This window comes from Hydra vulgaris, chromosome 04 (assembly GCF_038396675.1).
Source record: "Hydra vulgaris chromosome 04, alternate assembly HydraT2T_AEP".
Classification (NCBI taxonomy): Eukaryota; Metazoa; Cnidaria; class Hydrozoa; order Anthoathecata; family Hydridae; genus Hydra; species Hydra vulgaris.
Genome location: NC_088923.1, coordinates 3,022,032 through 3,043,847, shown reverse-complemented (window position 1 = coordinate 3,043,847; position 21,816 = coordinate 3,022,032). Strand labels below are relative to the sequence as shown.

Sequence of the window (21,816 nt, the reverse complement as noted above, 5' to 3'; positions counted from 1 at the left end):
AATGTCAATAAAAAATATTCTTAAATAATAAGCTAAATTTACGTAAATTAGACATTTATGTATAATTTCTAAATCTAAAACTTGTTTTGTATTTTGCGTTACACAATATATAAAATTGGCATTTTTAAAATAACAAGTTCTCTACCAACAAGGTTAAACTGAGGTCTTACAAGACTGTAAATTGTATGCGTCGTGAAAACATAAAATTAAAAAAGAATTCTGAAGTTTCAATGTTTGAGAAAAAGACTTTACAAACACAAGCATGACTTAATAGTAAAAAAAAACAAAATAAAGTTTAGATTAATGTAGCTGTTTTTAATAGCTTGCTTGAGCAGTAAAAATTCAAGTACATGTAGAAAAAAACATGCAACGATGAGACTGTTAAGATTTGATATCATTATAAATGTTGCATGGAGTTTTTAAAATGCGGCCTTAAATATATAATATTTATATAAATATTAAGAAGAGGTTTGAAATATTATTATATAATGTAGCAAGGTAATATGGCAGCTTTTATGTGCTAAATGTGTATTTGATTATATTTGTTTGTTATATCTTCTTACTACATTTATTATGTTTATATTTAACCCAACAGGTTTTTGTCTTAGAAGCTAATATCAAAGTTTATTGTACAGTGGGTATAATAGATAATTTGAATTGAATTAAAAAGTTGTAGTTTACATGTAAATTAAAGGCTCAAAAGAAATCATTGTTGAGAACCAAGATTTCAATAAAGATTTAAAAAAACATGTCTTTGCATCAGTTACAAAAGATGCCCAAGCTAAAGAAAGATATTTGACTATAGCAGATGTTATGCTTGATCTAAATCTATAACTTCAACTTTGTACAATCAACTTACATTTTATAAAATGAGTTCAGAGTCATTTACTGACTGTTTTATTTATTGCTCATAGTAAAAGCTATGGCATTGTTTCCCACCGCTTTAAAGGTTTACGCTATAGTGAACGATATATATTAGTTTTTTCATTAACTCTTTTATTGTGTTTTACTTATATTATTATTGTTATTGTTGTTACTTATGGATATGCCAGCTCTATAAACCTTACAAGAACTAAATCTCTTATGACATTTACACAAAGACGCTAATCGCATTCAAAACTACACCAATCTAACTCTGTTACTTACTCAAGCAAAATAAAATTTTTTCTTTGGGTTTTTAATTTAATTTAATTTAAAAACTTTATTTTTTGTTGATGGTTACAATAGTTTTAACAAGAATAAACTAATTAAAATCAACACATTTAACAATTATAGACAATACACACTCACATGAAAATCGTTAAAAATAACATTAAAAATATTCAAATTCAAACTCAAATTACAATCGTTTCATTACAGAAAAATGAGTAAATATTGTATTATAATGTCAGGATAAATAAAAATAGTAATTAAAAACGACAGATTTTACAATAACCTTTTTTTGCATACCAATTTTTAATGTGTTTTGAACACCTCAGAACTTTTAGAGGACATGGTCTTGTTATCTAGAGTGTTCCATAACGAGATGGCTCTAAATATAGTTCAACATGTATCCTTATATTTGGACCCATTTGAAGATAAAATCGTTTTTTTGCTACAACGTAGTTTAAAAGGAAGGTGTTTTGTATTGAATAAATCCTTCATAAATTGTGGATTTAGACAATTAATTGATTTAAAAATTTCTATCATAAGAAAGCGCAAATTTCTTAAGTGGATCCTCGGACTATTATCAAAACTTAACAATTCATCAAGAGATAAGTCAAACCTTTTATGGACAATACAAAAAGCTTTTTTATGAATTTTATTTATAAGGTTTTCATAGTATTTAGAACAAAACATCCATATTAGGGGACAATAAGAAAAATTTGACATTATGAAGGCGTTAAACAACAATGTAGCTTTATTAAGGGATAAAGAAATTCTTATGCGTAAAAGAGCAAAACATTTACCATTAGCTTTACTGCATAAGTATTTAATGTGTTCTCCAAAATTTAGATTCTTATCAATTGTAACACCAAGTAGTTTCACCCTATCAGAGGCAAAAACAGTTATATTACCTATTTTTAGGTACTGATTTTTTGTGTTTTTTAAACCAACTAAAAGTAATTGGAATTTATAAGGGTTGGCAACCATCTAGTAAAACTTAAACTAGGCAATGGTATTAGTTGCTTCTTTTTGCAATCGAAAGATAACCTTTTCTAAGCTGTAATCACAGGCATACAGCTTATTATCATCTACAAATTTGCACATTTCATTATCTTTAATGAAGAAGAATATATTATTTATAAAGATGATAAAGAGGATGGGGCCAAGAATGGAACCTTGAGGCACTCCCGACAAAATATCAACCCAATTAGAAACACAAGGTCCTATCCTTACCCTTTGTTTACGACCACTAATATACGATATAAGAAATTTAAGACTTTCTTTTTTCAGGCGTATGGTTTCTTTAGAGAAACCATACGCCTCTAATTTAGCAATAAGTAGGTCATGCGGAATGAAATCATACGCTTTAGATAGATCCATTAATAATGTTCCAACAATACCTCCATTGTTAATGCATTCATGCCACTTATTAAGTAAAAAAATAAATGTATGCTGAGTACTATAACCTCTAGGAAAACCACACAAAAGTTTGTCAAATTTTGGCTCTATAAATAACAAAATCTGTTCATAAACGATCATTTCAAAAACTTTGGAGAGAGCGGGTAGGATACTTATAGGGCGATAGTTAGCTTTATCTGTTGGGTCATTTTTTTTAAGACACGGTAAAACATCCGCCGTTTTTAGAAATGACGGGAATGTCCCATCTAAGATGCTATTATTGATACAATCTGTAAGACTATCCCTAAAGTATATTAAATAAGATTTTAACATAAAAGTTGGTATTTCACCACTTGTTTTTTTCTTTTCTTTCATAGAACCTATAATTTTTGTAATATCATCAGGTTTAATACAATGAAACTTGAAATTATGTGCATTCATTTTGATTTTATTTTTAATGTTTCTTTTACTAGGATGGTCAACATACTTTTTTATAGCTGACTCAACTGGGTCTGAAGTGCAAGGAGAAAAAGACCATTTAATATGGTCGGCAATACTTGTTGGCAATGCAACATTTATGAAATATTTATTAAAAATATTAGTCAACAGAGAACTGTCTGAGATAATGTTGCCGTTTTCAGTCAAAGTGATACGCTCGTTACAATTTGTAGATTTGTCCAAAAAGAAAGGCTTAGTAAGCTTCCAGAGAGAAGTATTTAAAGTCGAAAGTGTATTGATTTGCTCAAAGTACTTCTTCTTATTTTTTCGGTTAAGCTTAACCACCAAATTCCATTGTTTTTTGTACAATAGAGCTGAAAAATCTGATTTATCAACTAAAAATTTTTAATATAATGAAGAGCGGAGCATAATTGCTTTTCGTAAGTCTTTATTTATAAAAGGTTTATTGTTACCTCTTAGGATTTTTGATTTAAGAGGGGCATGAATATTAAGCAAATTGGTGAATATCTCATTAAAAGTACTAATATCATAACAAGATTTTAAGTTGAAACGAAGTATTTTTTCAAAAATCTCACTTGAGAAATTTTTGAACGATCTATAAATAAAAAAAGTGGATCTTAGCATGGTGTATATTAAATGGTGATGATCACTCACACCCGTACCAAAGGTATTTGAATGTTGGAACTAGTTATTACAGGAAGAGTTATTGACCGATTTAAAACAAGTCGGTTTTTTAATTAAATTAATACATTGATAAAGTTGAAGGAATTCCTTCATTTTTTTTTCTGAAGGTTGTATATTAAAGTCTCCTATTAGAATAAAATCAAGATATGATTGCAAATAAAAGTCAAGTACTCCTTTAAGGTGATTGAATAAATAGTCACAGTTCTGATTTGGGGGTTTATAAGTAGCTATTATGAGCCATTTCTGCATTCTTAATTTATTTTCAAAAGTGATAGTTTGAATGTCTCTGGGGAAATCCTTTTTAGCTAATCTTTTAGAAATAATATTTTCATTTATGTCTACAAGAAGACCTCCACTATGTTGAGAGATATCAAGCCGATAAGGCGTTTTATAACCTGGATATAATAATTGATTTATTGGAAAGGAGTCCTCTAACTTGGTTTCACCTAAAATAAGTATATCAACATTTTTATTTATATAGGTAACAATATCTGAAAATTTTTTACGAATTGAATCAATATTTAAAAATGCTAAACTGATATTTTTGGGATATTTGGCCCTTAGATTATCCAAATCAGAATTTAGACTAATTTCTTCAATAGTACTTGGTAAAGTAGATTGGTGATAAGAATCTATAGGGAAATGTCTATCAAATAGACTTTAGATATGCAATAAAGTTCATGGTTCAAGTCTACCTGACCCTCATGTGTTTTGGTGAAGACCACGTAGCCCAAGGTGTTCATTAGACAAATTAGAGTTATCAATAATATTATATTTAGTTATTACACATTGTTTTTTTATTGTTTGAGTTTGAGGATACAGCTAGTTCAAGAATATTATTTTTTTAAAAATTTAAATATTTAATGTTTAATTGACGGCGAACATCTGCTAAGTCATTATTTAAACGGTCTTTAATCACTTTGCTTTTACTATCAATAATTTTAATACTACATTCTTGTTGCCGGAAGGAATTAATGGTTTCAGCTTTTAGTGAATTAATTGAGTTTTGGTTTAATGGGCTATTAAAATCAAAATCGTTTTTAAAAGTTTAAGTTTTGACTTGTTTTTAAATCAGTCACGGTTGATTTGACTTCTAGCTTATCGATTAAAACGGCAATAATTTTCCTGAACTCCGATAACTCCTCTTTTAGAAACAAATTTTCATCTTTTAAAATTGAAAGACTAATTTCATTGCTTTTTGAGTTTTTTAATTCGTAATTCAAAATTTTAATTTCAGATTCTAAGGTTTTAACTTTTTTGTAATTAATTATACAAAGATCAGGTTCTAATTTTGTTTCAGAAACTATAAGTACTTTATGCGACTCCTTAGCATTTTTTATTGAGCAACTTAAAAGGTTTTTTGATACAAGTAAATTAAGAAACTCACTTACATGTAATTTTTCAAGCCGATTTTCAAAATGTTTCAATACTTCTTCGTAAATACTTTCCGTATCTGCTCTTTTTTTTCTTTTATGGATGTTGTTTATGGCATTCATAAAGATTTTTGACTGTTCCATTCTCAAGTTTACTTGTGGTTCATCGAAATCTAGTAAAAAGCTTTCAAAATCATTTAGGTAACTAATAGTCTCTGTTTGATTTGCATTATTGTTGTACTTAGTTTTACTTTCTTTTAATAATAGATTATCCGTAAATTTAGCTGCCATCTTTTTCAAAAATTTTCTAAAAATAAAAAAAATACACAATCGTTGAGAAAAAAGCTGCAGCTATAGTGGAATACTGCAACAGATCTCAACACCTTATAAACTTAGTACTAGACATCAGTATCACTATAGACCAAAGATCCATTTCTCTTATCTTTAATTAAAAGATAGTTTTGTAGAGCCCTTTTTAAGACATGCCAGGTAGGCATGTCTTAAAAAGGGCTGTTTTTATGATTGTTTTTCCAAAACTCCACAGGGTCTTTTTCTTTCTCTTCTGTTGGTAGACAATTAATAAAATTGTTGACTTCTGTTGATAGACAGTTAATAAAATTGTTGACTGGCTAAACTTTGATGTCCATTTTGATCGTATTTTAGAAGCGCAGCTTTAATTTCCTGAAACAGAAATCTCTTTGCAGTAGAATAATTTTCTACAAAATAATTAACTTACATCAACTATGTAAATAATTCAATACAAACATTTTAATATTAAAATTATAACACTATATGGAAATAGCTATAGTATAAAAACTCATTTATAGTACTATAATTAAACATGCCATACAATTTACTAAATTAGTATTTTTAACATTTATAATTTTTATTTTATTTATAACATACTTTATTTATTTCTAGCTTACCATCTTTCAATAGTTTATTGTCATTGTTATGAGTTACATTGCTAACTGCTGCCAGTGAGTTTACACTTTTTGTAAAACTTGATTAAGTCTCTAGTAGTATATTAATTGCTTCATTATTTAGAAAAATGGGCTTAAATGCTGGATTAAACAGACATTATAATTTGGCTGTTTGTGACAGTTTTGGACGCTATTATAGTTTTGAGCTACAAGCCATTTTTAGCTTTTTTATAACTGGTAAATCATCAATATAAACCATACGAAGCAATGCAATTTTATGTTTGATCCTTAGCAGAATAGAGAGAGAGTTCCCCTACTCACAATATCTGTCAAATTTTGAAAAGGTTTCAGGAACTTAGTAAGCTACCTTAGTAATTGTAGTATCAGAACTCTTTTTCTGAGTTGCACTAACTTGAAAACAACTGTTAATCAAACTTTAAACTATTATTGGTACAACATAAAGTTGGTTTTTTAAAACAAATTTCTTTCAGTGACTTTGTTGCTTTGGTTGCTGCTTGGTTGAGATTGTTGCTAAAGTTGTTACTAAGCAGCCATCCATTTGGTCTGTCTATTTGACGGTGCATATTGTTCCACTATTTTCAGCTATCTAAAACAGAACAAAATAATTTAACATAACCATGTACACGAGTGCAACTAGTAAATTTTACATAACTAAATTAACAAGAAAGTTAAAACATATTATTTTAATTATACAGCTTAAAATAAGTAATACTACCATTATTTAAACCTATGATACTGCTAAATTTTGTTTTCTTTGTTCAAATATGAAGACCCAATATAAGTACAATAATAGTCAAGTAGAAGAACAACAAGAATATACTAGCGGATAAATATCATAAATTGCTTCTTAAAATGTAAGAAGCATTTCATATTTTATTATTAAAGTTAAATAATATAATATCAACTGAAAAGCTCACTTCATATAACTTGGTTAAAATAAGAAAAGTCAAGACCTTGTAAACAATACAAACTTAAGGGGTAAACAGATTCTATCTGTTGACCAGCCACGCACCCCTTCTTCATCTATTAGGCTAGCGCAGATGTATTTTTAATACATTGTTTCCCGTTTAGGATGTTGAATGCTGGATCTTCTTGACTCAATGCATGGATTTTGCTTGTGTCTCTGTTTTTTATGACTAGGCAACTCATTCTATTATCTCCTAATGGGGGAACGGTTTTTTGGTTCTGAGGTTGGCTAGTAGTTAGGTCTCCCGAACTCTGTGGTAGCTCTCAGAGAGACTTATTCCATCAACAGCTGAAAAATATCAAATTATTAACAGCGCCATGTTACGCATGGATGGTGTCCCTGTATTTACTTTTGGTGTGCATTGCCAAGGTCACATTTGGAGCCCTTTGTTACGGCTTAGCGTTTATTAATAGTAATAATGCAACCGCTCGGGCTATTAAACAGTTCACTGAGTAATGTCTATGGTTTGAGTGTAGTAGTTCTTTAACAAATTTAAAAAGGACTAAAGTACAAAAAATTATAAAGAAACAATAAACAATCGTCATTACCAAGTTCTCTAACTCTATCATTCACTAATATTTGTGGTCATTGAAGTAACTTTTCTTTTGTTGAGTCTTATTTTTTGCAAAGTTCACCAGACCTTCTTGCTCTTTGTGAGACTAATTTGAGTTCAGCTGTCTTATCTTGTGATTTTAGTGCTGATAGTTTTTTTCCTTTAATTTGTAAAAACTCCAACTGTAGCTCAAACTCATTGAGACACAGTTCTCTTTTGCCAATTTTTATTAAAAGTTTTTTTACATCATAATAAATTTGATCAATTGACTCTATTATAAATAGTGCACTGTTCCACCGACTACATACTTGGAGTTTTAAACTTTTATGTTGTTTCGATTTTTACCTTGAGTTTTCTACAAATAAATCTTTTTCTTGACATTTATCTTCACTATCCGAAATAATGGGATTGTCATTTGGGCTTGCTTGATTAGCTTAGGGATTGTTCATCAAGCTTAACAAGTTTTTTCGCTTTTGCAATTTTCCTTAATTTATCATAACGATCTCCATCATCATTTGTTCACAAAAATTCATTAATAAGTAAAGTTGATTTGAAGTTAAACATGTTACAATATTTCGACATTTCTTAAGTAATATTAAGATTTCAGGGCATTTGAAAAATTTTAGACAAGTGGGAAGGCTTGTTATTATCCAATTTGACTTTTTTAATTTCCAAACATGGTTTGCAATAACAATTATTTTTATCTAAATTTTGACACTCTTTATTTATTAGTTCTCCACAATAAGTCCATACAAGCGATTCATATTTTTTTTTAAAGGTGCTGCATAACTTAATCTTTAAATATTTTAAAGATAAACTTTTATTTGCTTCACAGCGATATAACACTGTATTATCTATTGATCTTTATATATTAAAACTCTATTTAAACAAAAAGAAATGTACCCTGAAAATAAAAACAAGATATTTCTGGAAAACAGGTGTTCTCGTATGTAGCGGCAAATACTGTCAAATAACAAATTGAGCCAAACAAGAGCACGCAAAAGTTCGTTTTAGATTTAAATTTGGATTTAACATACTTGAACATAGTGTTAAAATAAAAAAAATTATAGATTTTACACAAACCATATTTGCAATAATGAGAATGAAATCTGTTAAGTTATTTTTAAAAACAGTATAAGTTAAGGGTAAGCCGTATTTTAAACCGTATTTACAGCGGCGCACAGTGGGCCAGGTGGTGGACAAAACCTAAAAAATAAGTATTTTTTAAATTCAAAACCATATATTAAAACATATTTGTAATACTCAAATTTAAAGTTTTGAAAATTGTTTGAGTATAAAAGTATTTTTTAAAGCCACAAAAATTAGCTGCGGTTTCATGTATAATGAAAAACGTTTATTTTTTAAAAAAGCGTGATATTTTTTTTTTTTTATACATACTATAATAAGCAGTAACTTTTAAAATTTTAAAAGTTTACGGAATTAGTTTATATATTTAAAATATTTTACAATAAAACTTTTCGAAAAAAAATCTAAAGTAAAGATCAGTCTTTATAATAGACTTTTAATCTGGCTGTAAAATAACGAGGTGAATTTTTAACATTTATTACTTTTATTTTGTACAAAAAGCGTCATATAATTTAGGGAACCTACGAGAACCTATATTAAATACTTGAACTAGTAAATGTAATATGTATACTAGGGATATGACAATTTTGCAACCCTATATCTCCATACTAAATTTAGTGGAGATTTTGTGCAAAAATCAGAAAAATAACAAGCATTTTTACTATATGTCAAAAAATTTTACCCCCAATTATAAAATATTTGTAAATTTTTTTTAAAAAATGAAGTTTTGCAACACATCTTCCACTACTTTATAGAAACCAATAAACATGTATAATTAAAATTTGTCTACTGTGTATTTGACAATAAGTATTTAATATTTAGTTTTTCTATGCTATGGCATAATGGCATTAAGTCTTGCATCACTTTCACAGCACGTTCTGCACATATATTTGAACGTTGTGTTGGTATTGGTGTTGGCTCAGTGGACCAAAACCTTTTCAATGATTTCAATGCTTTAGGATGCTCATTTCATGCTTCTAATAGATTAACAAAGTCTGCAGGATTGAAGTAGTGAGCCCCAAACCATATATCACCCCATGAACCACAGATAAAGTCACATGCTGCTTGAGCTGATTCTGATTCTTGGTATTCTGGTACTAAAATGTAAGCAAGTAGAATAAAAATGGCTCTCGAATTCCACCTTGCATTGCTTATAGCAGGAAGTGATTTGAAATTAACTTTTGGAAAGTTACCTGTGCTTTTAAACTTTCTATAACATGCTATTAAGTGATTCAGGAAATCCATGTCATCTCTCCAGCGAGTTCGCTTCACTTTCGTCAAAGGATTTCCAATATTACTAAACAATAGCTTCAAGTTCTCGTAATCTTGCTGCAACCTTGTCACAAAAGGGTAATGGAGATATGGTGACATTGTCGATCCTTCAAAAAGATCATTCATGACATGTTTCAAAAGAGTATCTAGAATATGGTGTTGGCATCCAATAAAAACAGGCTTTTCTAGTTTAACGGTTTTAAAATGTTAATGTAACCGTGTAACTACACCATTTCTTAATCCTGTATTTGTAGATGGTGTGTCAGATACAATCATTTTTATGGCAGGCCACAGCTCATACTCATCTAGCACATGCTTTATCACATTATATATTGTTTCACTTTTTCCATTCATCATTTCCAGAACAGCAAGCCTAACCTCTCTATTTTCATTTTTAAAAACAACTACTTGATGTTCCATTTTCTTTATTTGTTTTACATCAAAGTGCAAAGACCACTTTTCATTTTTTAGGTTTTCCATATAATTTGCTTTCAACTTTTCTCCTTCTTTCATAACACCTTTGTAGATACCACTTTGCGTTGGAGTATGAATAGAAATACCACTTTCTGAAAGAGTTTTACAGACTTTATGTGCTTTTTTGGTACTAATCTTAGCAGAAATCACTAAATTTACTGCTGAACTTGTTTTTTGTTTTTTAGATGATGATGAAGAACCTTCAGCTTCAATATCACTGCTGGAACACTGCTCTTCACTTTCTGAAGTTTCTCCTTCACTAGCTGATTCAACAAAATCTTGTCCTTGACTGATGGACATTTGTTTCTTTATCAACACTAATTTTCTTGGATGAATACCTTCAGCATCTTTAATTGTGGTACAATATCCAGCTCTTCCATTTGTTGACTTTTGAAGACAATAAAATTCTTTATCTTCCTGACACAACCATTCACCTTCCTCATCGGTTATGTCAAACAATCGTGTAAAATTTTGAGTTTTCGACTATCTTTGTCAAGTTTTTTCAATACATTTTCTATTTTTCTTTCTGCTGCCGATTTCCCTTGTTGAATAGGAATATTTAGCTTTCTCCATAGCAATTTAGTTTCTTCAGCCACAATTGCAATTCTCTCCTTTCTACTTTTCACATTTGATGACAAAATTTTAAATCGATCAATGATACGCTGTTCTGTTGGCATCTTATTCATTTCACTAATACTTTTAACAACAGTAGTACATTTTCTGGAAGTTTTAGCTTTTTAAACCTTACTAAATTTGATTCCCAAACTTTCTTATTCTTGTTTGAAGCAACTTTATTTTTGGACATAATGTTCAAAACACAAGATAACAGTTTGACAAAGTTAAAGAAGACAATTCCGGTTATATACAAAAAACCAATTATAAAATGCTGAAGCACTTCCGCGCGGTCCAACAGGGTTCAAATCGAAAATTGCAGTTATTAAAAGTTTCAGTTATCTTGTAAAGAAATCTGTAGAATTTATGATGTTTGTGATCACAGTTGTATATTGAGTAAGATTGGGTTCTCTATTATATTTCTAATTTATAACTCACTAAAAAGATAGGAAAAATTATTTTCAGCTTGAGGGGTGATCTTTTTTGACAATTTACATAAAAAAAATATATTTTATGTTTATAAATATAATTTCTCCACTCATGGTTACATGGGGAATAAAAAATTCTTAAATTTTATTTTTAGTCATACCCCTAATGTATACAACCAATTTGAACTAAATGCATTGCCCCTAACTTCCCCTTTTGGGTTTCTTAAACATTTTAAAACAATGACTTGTAACTTGACTTAAAATGTTATTTGCTTGAAATCAATTTTTATTTCTTGTAAACAAAAATACATGCTATTTTGTTTGTTATTTAATCCAATACAAATTGCACTGTTTACTTAACAATTTTTCTGTTTTTTTGTTTAGCAATAAAATAAAAATTGGTGACATTTACGGACTTTTACCACAAAATAAACTAGTTCCTAATGATATACTATTCTTTTCATTGAAATTAGCTGTTCTAGTTTCTGCAGATGTTAAGCTAGAAGATTATGAGTGAAAAACTTTATAAAATTATAATGTAAAAAGTTAATAGCTGCAAACAATGGTAATACTCATTTTGAGAGAAGTAATGAAAATTGGCTAGCTCAAGATTTTCAATACACATTCGGTACATTAAATGCCACATCATCAGTTAATGAAAATGGGAAACCATGTGGCTCTTTTGAAAAGGTTGTAACAGAACAAAATTTAAGCCTAAGAATGTTAGTAATATTTTATTTAGCCATAAATTACATCATGCAATAAAATTAAAACAAAGAAGTGAATTTAAGTACGAAACTGACACAAAAATATCTGAAATTTGAAATAAAAACCCCATTAAACCTGGTTACATATATTCACCTGATGAAACTTTATCATTAACTATTAATAGTGATATATCATAATCAACATAACAGCTTCGAAGAAATGTTGCTGAAAAAAAAGGCTACCACATATTCTTTATATAATGGTATAAGATCTTCAAAAGCTAAATGCTATCCAAAGAACATTCAAGTAGATGGCTAGTCAGTACAAATATTACTAAAAGATCATCTAAAACATACTCTTAAAAAGCTATGTGATATACAAACTACTGTGGTAATCACAATGCTAAGGACTAAACTAAACTAATGTTTAGATGCAAGGCTGGTTTTGATGGTGCTTTAGGATATAGTGTTTACAAACAGGTAAGCTAAAATTAAATGTATGACGTATAAAGAGTACCTGTTGATTATTTGTATAATACCTTTAGAACTCAGTAGACTTAAAATAATAAAAACGTTTAATATCATTCACCCAGAATCTGTGGTCAGTATATTAAAAATAAAAGTTATACATTATTATATATAGAGATGATAAATAATCTACAGACTTATTCAAAACGTCGTGATCATGTAATAATATCAATAATAGATTTTGAAATCTATTCACTTATTTATATTTTTTATTTATTCCGATATATTTATTTATATATTTCAAATCGATTATATAATAATATCGGTAATAAAGTTTCAAATCTAGTGATAAATTTTCATTTTTTCCGAAGTAAGTGCGCATTTTTACTTTTAAAGGTTGTTGCATCAATTTTTATTTTAAGTTTATTCCACCAGAAGAGTTTGTTATTCAGTTCCACGATTTTAAGAAGTTATACGATTTGAAATTAAAAAAATTTGAATCCGCGTTTTTAAAGCTTTATAAAGTTTGCTAAATAATTTTTATTATTGGCAACTATTTTACTAAAACTTATAATAAAAGTAAATATATCTTAATAAAAAGTGATTCTTTGGACATATAAATGGTTTTAGGAAAAGATCAAAATAATTTTGTCCATGATATGTCTAATATCCGGCCCACTGTGCGGCGGTTAGATTTGAATTAAAATAGCGGCTAAATATGACTATTAGTAAACAACTGGCGGTTACTGACAGTTAAAGAAATTGGCGGCGGCGGATGGATAGTGGCGGCGGCTAACAAGTACACCTGTGACTAGTACCTTTTTTACAGATCATACAATTAAAAGTTCTATTCAGTTTACTAATTCTTCCAATTCTCTGAATCCAACTTTTTTTATTTGTTTTTTTTTTGTGTTATTTTTATCACTTTGAACAGTTTTTCAATAACTTACTGATTTTTCTGGAGATTTAGTTAATAAAGTACTTTTACCCTGTTTTTTTTTTTTTTTTTTGTAGGGCATAGATGAATGGTTTCAGGGGAAACTATTTTTATTGATGGTTCTAAAAAAATGCTTGTTTTTTTGTATATGTTTTATATATATAAACTTTGATTATCTGATTGTTGCCTTTTTTATTGTTTGATTGAATAAGGTCTGTCACTAACAATAGATGATATAAATAACTTTCCTCAAATATTTTTTTATGTGGAAAGGTTCCAGATTTTAGAAACCCGCCACAAATATTTTTTAATGTGAACGAAATATTATATGCTATGCGCGTTAGCTGAGGTAAAATTTAAATGTCCATCACACTTTCAGGATTGGAAGCAAATTCTTAGAAAATGAATACAAGATTTAAAAGAACTAAACATTGAAACATCTAATGTCTGCAATCTATGATTGTGTAGCAAAAATGTTAATAAAACCAAAAAGTTTCCTTTTGAAGTTTTTTTTTCAAAGTATGTGCTTTCATGGTTATCTATTATTAACAACACTAAATAATCAACAGATGGCTTAGTATAGGATAAAAAGTGCTTTATTGCAACTTAAAAGTGGGATTTGTCATCCAACCACTTTTGTTACAAAACCCTAAGCTTCTTGCACGTGCTTTATTTATCATAGTTCTTGTAGTTTACTCTAAAGAAATATAAATATATGTGGAACTGTATTACGCATAGCATTCAAAAAAGCCAACTTTGTCACCTACAACCTTCTTTCTGCTAAAAAAACTTGACAAAATCACAAAGATTATTTCAACTTGCTCCACAAGTTGAAATAATCTTTGGTATACAAATATTTTGCAATAGCAATTTCTTCGAAAGAATGTTTTTGTATTAATTTTGTGTTTGGATTCATCAAAAAAATTTAAAACTTTGTATAACAGCTAATATATGTAAGCTTCATATGACATTTATATTATTTGATACAAGTATATACTCATTTTTGCATGTTAGTGGTGTGTTTGAATGTTATTAACTATTGTCATAGTTAACATTTTGTAAAAATGTTTACAATAACAATAACAATTTCATTATTGTAAGTGCTGTTGTAAGTTAAATGCTTCTTATAGTTTAAATATTTATTAAATATAAATTACTTTGAGCAAACGCAGTAACAACGATACTAAAATATTGATGACATTAACAATAATGATGATGATGATGATGATGATGATGATGATGATGATGATGATGATGATGATGATGATGATGATTATGATCATGATCATATTCATCGTAATAGTAATAAAATCTATAATAATAACAGGTATTTTTTTGTTTTTAGTCTGTAAATTTGGTTACATTTTCAATAAAACAACTGGTCTATGCGAAGGTATTTTAACATTTATTTTCCACTTAATACATTAAAATATGTCCTTACTTTAGCATCAGTGGCATTTTATCTAGACCTAAATCATTCAGCAAACAAGTTTAGCAAACTGACTGTTTAGAAAACTTAGATAATAGAAACCTAGGTTAAAAAAGAGTAAATCATTTTAATATGGCTGTTCACCGCTGGGAAAATGACAACTTAAACTCGGTAGCAAGAGTTTGGCAAAAGAAAAATCTTTCACTATTTAAAAGTCTTTCGTTCACTAAATTAAATCCTAGTTAAGAAAACCGTAATGTAAAATAGTCAATTAAAAATTATTTTCTCCCCAAAATCCAATCTAAACAACACAGTTTGTGAAAAAGTATGGAGTCTTTAAAATTAACATACATGGAATTGAAAAAAAAAACGTGTAAAAGAGTATACGAAACATCGGAGCGACTTCTTTTTTATTTTTTTTCTTATTTAGTTGTTTATATAAAGTATACATCTCAGTGGGCAAAGGATATATATATATATATATATATATATATATATATATATATATATATATATATATATATATATATATATATATATATACGTATATATATATATATATATATATATATATATATATATATATATATATATATATATATATATATATATATATATATATATATATATATATATATATATATACATATATATAGTAAAGGCCTTAAAATTACTGTTTGTTGTTAAAAATGGCTCTTTGATACTACTTTTTAACAAATTACAAGATAAAATTAAAAACAGTTATGTCAAATATTTCAGTTAATATCGTAAATAACTAATAAAAGACATGAACTTTTTTAAAAACAATAATATTCTTTTTTGTTAAAAAAAAAACAAAACAGTCCAAATGTTTTTATTATAATTATTTTTACTGTTTACATACGTTAACTGACTAATAGATAAACATGAGAGGAGTGCTGCTACATTGACGAATAGTTTGTAATATATTTATAATGTATATATGCATTACACATATTATATATATATATATATATATATATATATATATATATATATATATATATATATATATATATATATATATATATATATATATATATATATATATATATATGTGTATATATATATAATAATTTTCATACGTTAACTGACTAATAAATAAACATGAGAGGAGTGCTGCTACATTGACGAAAGGTTATATATATATAATGTATATATACATTACACATATTATATATATATATATATATATATATATATATATATATATATATATATATATATATATATATATATATATATATATATACATGAATATATATATATATATATATATATATATATATATTTATATGTATATATATATATATATATATATATGTATATATATATATATATATATATATATATATATATATATATATATATATATATATATATATATATATATATATATATATATATATATATATATATATATATATATATGTATATATATATATAAATATCGGGTTTTTCTCATTCTATGTGAATACCTGCTTTAACTTTTAATTCAGTTTTATTATTGGCACGATGCTAAGTTGGAAAGCATTCATCATTATTATTAGTAAAGTAATTTTATTTTTCATAAAGATGCTTATATAAGAGAGTTTTTATCCCTTCTTTAGTGTTTTATCATTCGTGTCTTTAAGTGGCCAGTAGTTTCACCAATATGAAAAGATTTACGCCTTGCACAAAAAATTTTTTTTACAACGAAAGATTTTAAATCTTCACGATGGTGATCTTTAAATAAAAAAAAATTAGACGCTTTTAGCAAAGTGAATTCCGACCTTAAAGTAAACAACGTACAATGTCTCTTAATAATTGCGTATAATTTTCGTTTCGTGAGCTCAAATATTATACCAACAAAAGGGAATATAAATTAGCAAGAATATGTTTGGTTTTCAGACGGTTAAGGAAAATCATAATTATTTAAATAATTATAGGTAAAAGTTGTAGATTTTTTCTATTATCTAAGATGAGTACATATCAATTTGAGAGTTTTAAAAGGTTTGTTAATATAGTAACGAAGAACAAGAGTATTTTTAATTTTGAAATTTTTATCAATTTAACAGTTTATATGATTTAATTTATATAAAGTAAAACTGCAAAAGCAGGTACAAGAATCTAGTGAAGGTTTTCTATGGAAAAGTTTTGCAAATGTTTTTTGATCTACATATTTTGCTTAAAAATGATGTTTTTGAGTTTTCTTATTTTTTCATCGTAAAAGAATGTTTTTTATATTTCAAAAATATGAAGACATGGTTTTCCAAAAGGAAAAGCAGCAAAAATGTAATTATGTTTATAAAACAACTCCACTTTTTTTTTAAAAAAATTTCATTTATAAAAGCTTTTGGATAACGAATCAGATATCCTTAAAAGATAAAGGAAATGACGTTGTTATAATTGATAGGAGGGTTTATGACAACAGGATTTACATTATTATTAATATTGCAACTAAAGTGAAACACTTTAAATAAGACGTTACCATTATTAGGAAAGCGAAACTTTAAAACTTCTTTGGGAAGCTCAAAAGTTAAGGTTTTTCGATGACTTGAATTATAATAAAGTTTATCCTTAGAATTCTCCTTAGAATTGTCGCGTTAGTAATTAGATGGTTAAATAAGTAAACAAAAAGTAAAAAAAGTAAACATATTAAAGTCTCGCTTGGTTCAGATTAGAGATTATTTATAGGTACTTATCTATCTCATTAAGGCCCTTAAAAATAAACGCTTTTTTTTCAAATCTTCGCTTCCAACAAGGCTGCAATCAACCACTAATTAGAGTTGGAAGTTACTGGAAGAGAAAAGATAAAGATTGTAGAGCAAGATAACGATTGACGGTCGACTTGAAGGATTGCAATTTATATGAATCAGGAAAGCAAGATGAAGGAAGCGAATTCCAAAGAGCTAATGTTCAAGGAAAAAAACTAGAGGAATAAGCGTTTTTGGAGTTTTTGAATAAATTTGTACTAAAATCAGGCATGTTTAAATATAATTAATCGGCTGGCGTAGATATACTTATAATAAACTAGCATAGAGCAACCAGTAATACGGGTTATGGTCGGTCTGTTACATATTAAATTTATAGTGGCTGTTTTCTACAATTTAAAGTTGCGAAACCTTAACTAATACCCTTTTAGAAAAACACCTTCGAATTGAAAAAATTAAACCATCTGCAAAATTAATATAAAAAGCAAGAGGTAAAATAATTTACCAATTAATTAATATTATTTGAGTAATTTACAACTGAAATAGTTCATATCAGTGTGAGGCAGAACCGTTTTCCTCGACATTCCTAAGTTCAACTAATACGTTTTAGTTACTGAGACAAAATAATAACACTTCGTCACGCTTTAAATTGACGAAAATATCAACTAAACTCTTGAAATATTTTTTAAAACATGAACTTTAATTATATATAAGATTAATATGAAGTGAACATATATTATATAGGAGTTATTAATTTTTTAGTATCCCCTTGTTACATTTTTTTTTAATAAAGAAAATTATTTTTAAAACGTTGAATGCACACAACTAAATAAAGTTATTAAAATAACTAAGCAGTTGAGTATAAATACATTTCAAACAAAAAAAAAATTAAATTTACAATCAAACATGCGTATAACAAATTTAAGAACATATGTAAACTTTGATCTTTTATATTGCATTAATGCGTCATATAAAAAACCTAAAATAAAAGTTGTAACCGATAAGTAGACATGAATGAAAAAAACAAAAAAATTGAAAAGCATCTTACCTGCTTTTCGGTAACCTGTTGTCATACTTCAGTTGCTGTCAAGATGCAGTTCGTTAGTGTTGTTTTATGAAGTTGTTTTATGTTGGCTTTTAGTAAACTTTAGTTTAATTTAAAAGACATTACAATAGGTTTAAAATATCTTAATTACAAAGCAAAATAAAAAAAGCTTAAAGGAGCTAAGCTATAAACATTAAAGATAAAAAATCAAATTGAGATATAAACAATATGCATTTATATAGCTTAATATATTGTTTTGGCTAATAGTGAATTTTACAAGAAGTGAGTGCAATAAATTAAACTACCAATTCATTATTTTTAACAATTGAATTGATCATTATATTTTGATAATTGGGTGATGAATCAATTTAACTATATTTAAGTTTAATTGGTGAAAAACAAATAAAATTTTAATTAAAAAAACCAAAACAAATCAAATATACAACATAAAATATCATTAAAAAAAAGTACAAAATTAAATTAAAAAAAAAATCCCCGAAGAAATAGCAGCAACAAAAAAGTTAAAAATATCTTCGTAGATAGAAGACATTTATAACATTTTGGTTGCTGTTTTTTCTTCATTGTCTCCCAACATCCCGTTATGGATGAGCCTTCCATTTGAAGAAGAGCTTATCCATACCGCCCGTACTACACCACTTATTGAAGGATCTCTCCGAGAGAGGCCCGGGTGTTGTGAGCAATAATTTCTGTACTGCTCAAATGTTAACGACTCTAAAATTACAAATAGAAGGATATAGTAAAAACTATAAATATTTGCAATTTCATTTAATCAAAATTTAAAGCATAACATCACCAATTCACAGAATGAAAAGAATGCTAAAAATATTATATAAAAAAAAAGAAATAATTAGCCATTCATTGTAGATCAATTTGTAAGAAGAGTTGCTGCTATGTCAGTTCATGCAGCTGCAGCAGTTTTAAAGCCCCTACATATGGTTTCAGCAATCAAATATTGATACGTAAAGGTTTCTCCACTACCAGTGGAAATCTTTACGCATCATTATTTGATACGTAAAGGTTTCCACTGTTGTGTTTACTTAATAAAGGTTTCCTTTACGTATCATTATTTGAACTACCAGTTTTGCTCCTTCTCTAAAATACACTAATTGATTTTCAGGTAGATGTACTTTAATGCGTATAATAATGTGTGACATGACTTATTGGATACTCAAAAATTTGCTACAATGCTTCAGGTGCACTAACATAACGGCAATCTAAAAAAGTGTTTACTTAATAATGTTTAATTTGTTCATTTAATAAAATATTAGCACATTCGTGGCACTTGTATATGTATTTAAACAATTATTTAACAGCCTTAACAGACATTCAAGCTTCAACATACTTCTTTGATAACCATGGATTGTAAGATACTACGCAGCGGTTAACTAAATTGTTACCTTTAGTATTGATGGCCAAACCATTATCACGACGTCTATAGCGTGGATAACCAATTTGAATTGCTACTGTGTTTTTGCTGCACACCCCATCTTTAATGCAGGAAGAATTTGGATTCAGTATGCCACATAAACCGTGAATCATGCAAGTTTTAACAACCTCATAAAAATAACGATTAACAATCAAATCTGGAATTTCTGAAGAAATTCCAGATTTGAAAGAAATTAGAAAGAAATTGTCTAACTAAAGATTTATAATTGTGATACTGAAATAATGTAACTTGATTTTTAACCAATGTAGCACGTTTAGGGTTGTGAACCAATTGATTATGCCAACCAGCATCTCCCCTTGGAAAAAATAGAGGACAAATCATAGGATCTAAGTTGGCAGACATACTTTATATACTTTTAAGAGGTTGACCTCTTGGATAAAAAACATCTTCCCTGGAAGCAGGTGGGGCACCATCTTCACCAACAAATATAACTGCAACTTAATTATGTAAAGGAAGATTATAGTAACGTCATCTTGACTTTCAAGTACAGATATTTTTACAGAACGACTTTTTATAACAGCTTGATGAATTTCTTCATCTTCCACTTCATAGGTTCCTTTAAATAAATCTTGTAAATTGTGTGGAAATGGGGAAGGTTACGATTAAACTACCTTTGCATTATGGCAACATAAAAAATGTGTATTATCGGGAAATTTTTTATGCACCACAATGTCGACAAATATAATTCAATTCTCCTAAATAATTATAATCTGGAATAGTATTACTTCTTGTTATACAATACATTCTTTCGTATCTAGCAGCAATTCTAGCATTTTGTCGATTATTAATTTCATCTCTTTTTAAGCTCTTTCATTTCCGCGACGATTATTTTCAACTCGCCTAACCAAGCTCTGTTTATGTGGGTTCGAATTATTTGCTGCTTGCCTAGCAGTATTTCTAGCATTTTTTTCGATTTTTAACTTCATCTCGCCTAAGCCTATCTCTTTCATTTCCGCGACGATTAACTTGCCTATTATCATTTCTATTTTCTAAATTAATATCTGCTTGTAGCCTAATATCGTTCATTAAAACTTCACTTTTATTTGAAAGTAGTAACAAAAAATCTAAATTGAATCCTGAAGATTGTGATCTTTCATATATATGCACGATAAGCAATGCAAGTCTGATTAAACTTGGTTCGACAAAAGGGCTCATGTTTAAAGTTATTGTTTCTTAGTGTATATTTATTCAAAGGTTTAAACAAAAGAGATCTTTAAAACGGGTTAATGTATATCATTTTTCCACATATACATAAAGCACAAAACATTAAAAACATAAAGCTCATAAATATTGAGAATTTTCATTTCAATAAAAAGTGGTTTGGAATGAGTGTATCGATTCGCAAAATTTATTTAATGGATCGTATGTTTCTGACAACAATAAAAGCATTTTAACTTTTTTTTAGTGCTTCCCCATGCAACATTAGCATAATTTAAATAATTACGAATTAAAGAGTAGTAAAGTTGAGTTAAACTTTTTTTACATAAATATGTTCTAGTTTTATATAAAATTCTAATAGTTTTTGAAATTTTTGAACCAATTTATGTACCTAATAGTCGATGTGCCTTTTCCCTGTGATGTTATCATCAAGAAAAACACCTAAGAACTTTGTCACATTATGTCCTTTTATTTAAACATCATCAATAAAAATTTTA

The 21,816-nt window shown here is 27.8% G+C and overlaps 1 protein-coding gene across 1 annotated transcript in view; it reads left to right on the top strand.

Moving 5' to 3' along the window:
- Positions 1-21,816, top strand: part of LOC136079123 (uncharacterized) — a 60,466-nt gene that overhangs the window by 24,914 nt on the left and 13,736 nt on the right. The window contains exon 7 of the mRNA XM_065794840.1: positions 14,854-14,901. Coding sequence (XP_065650912.1) covers positions 14,854-14,901 — 48 coding nt within the window. The remainder of the gene's footprint in view (positions 1-14,853; positions 14,902-21,816) is intronic.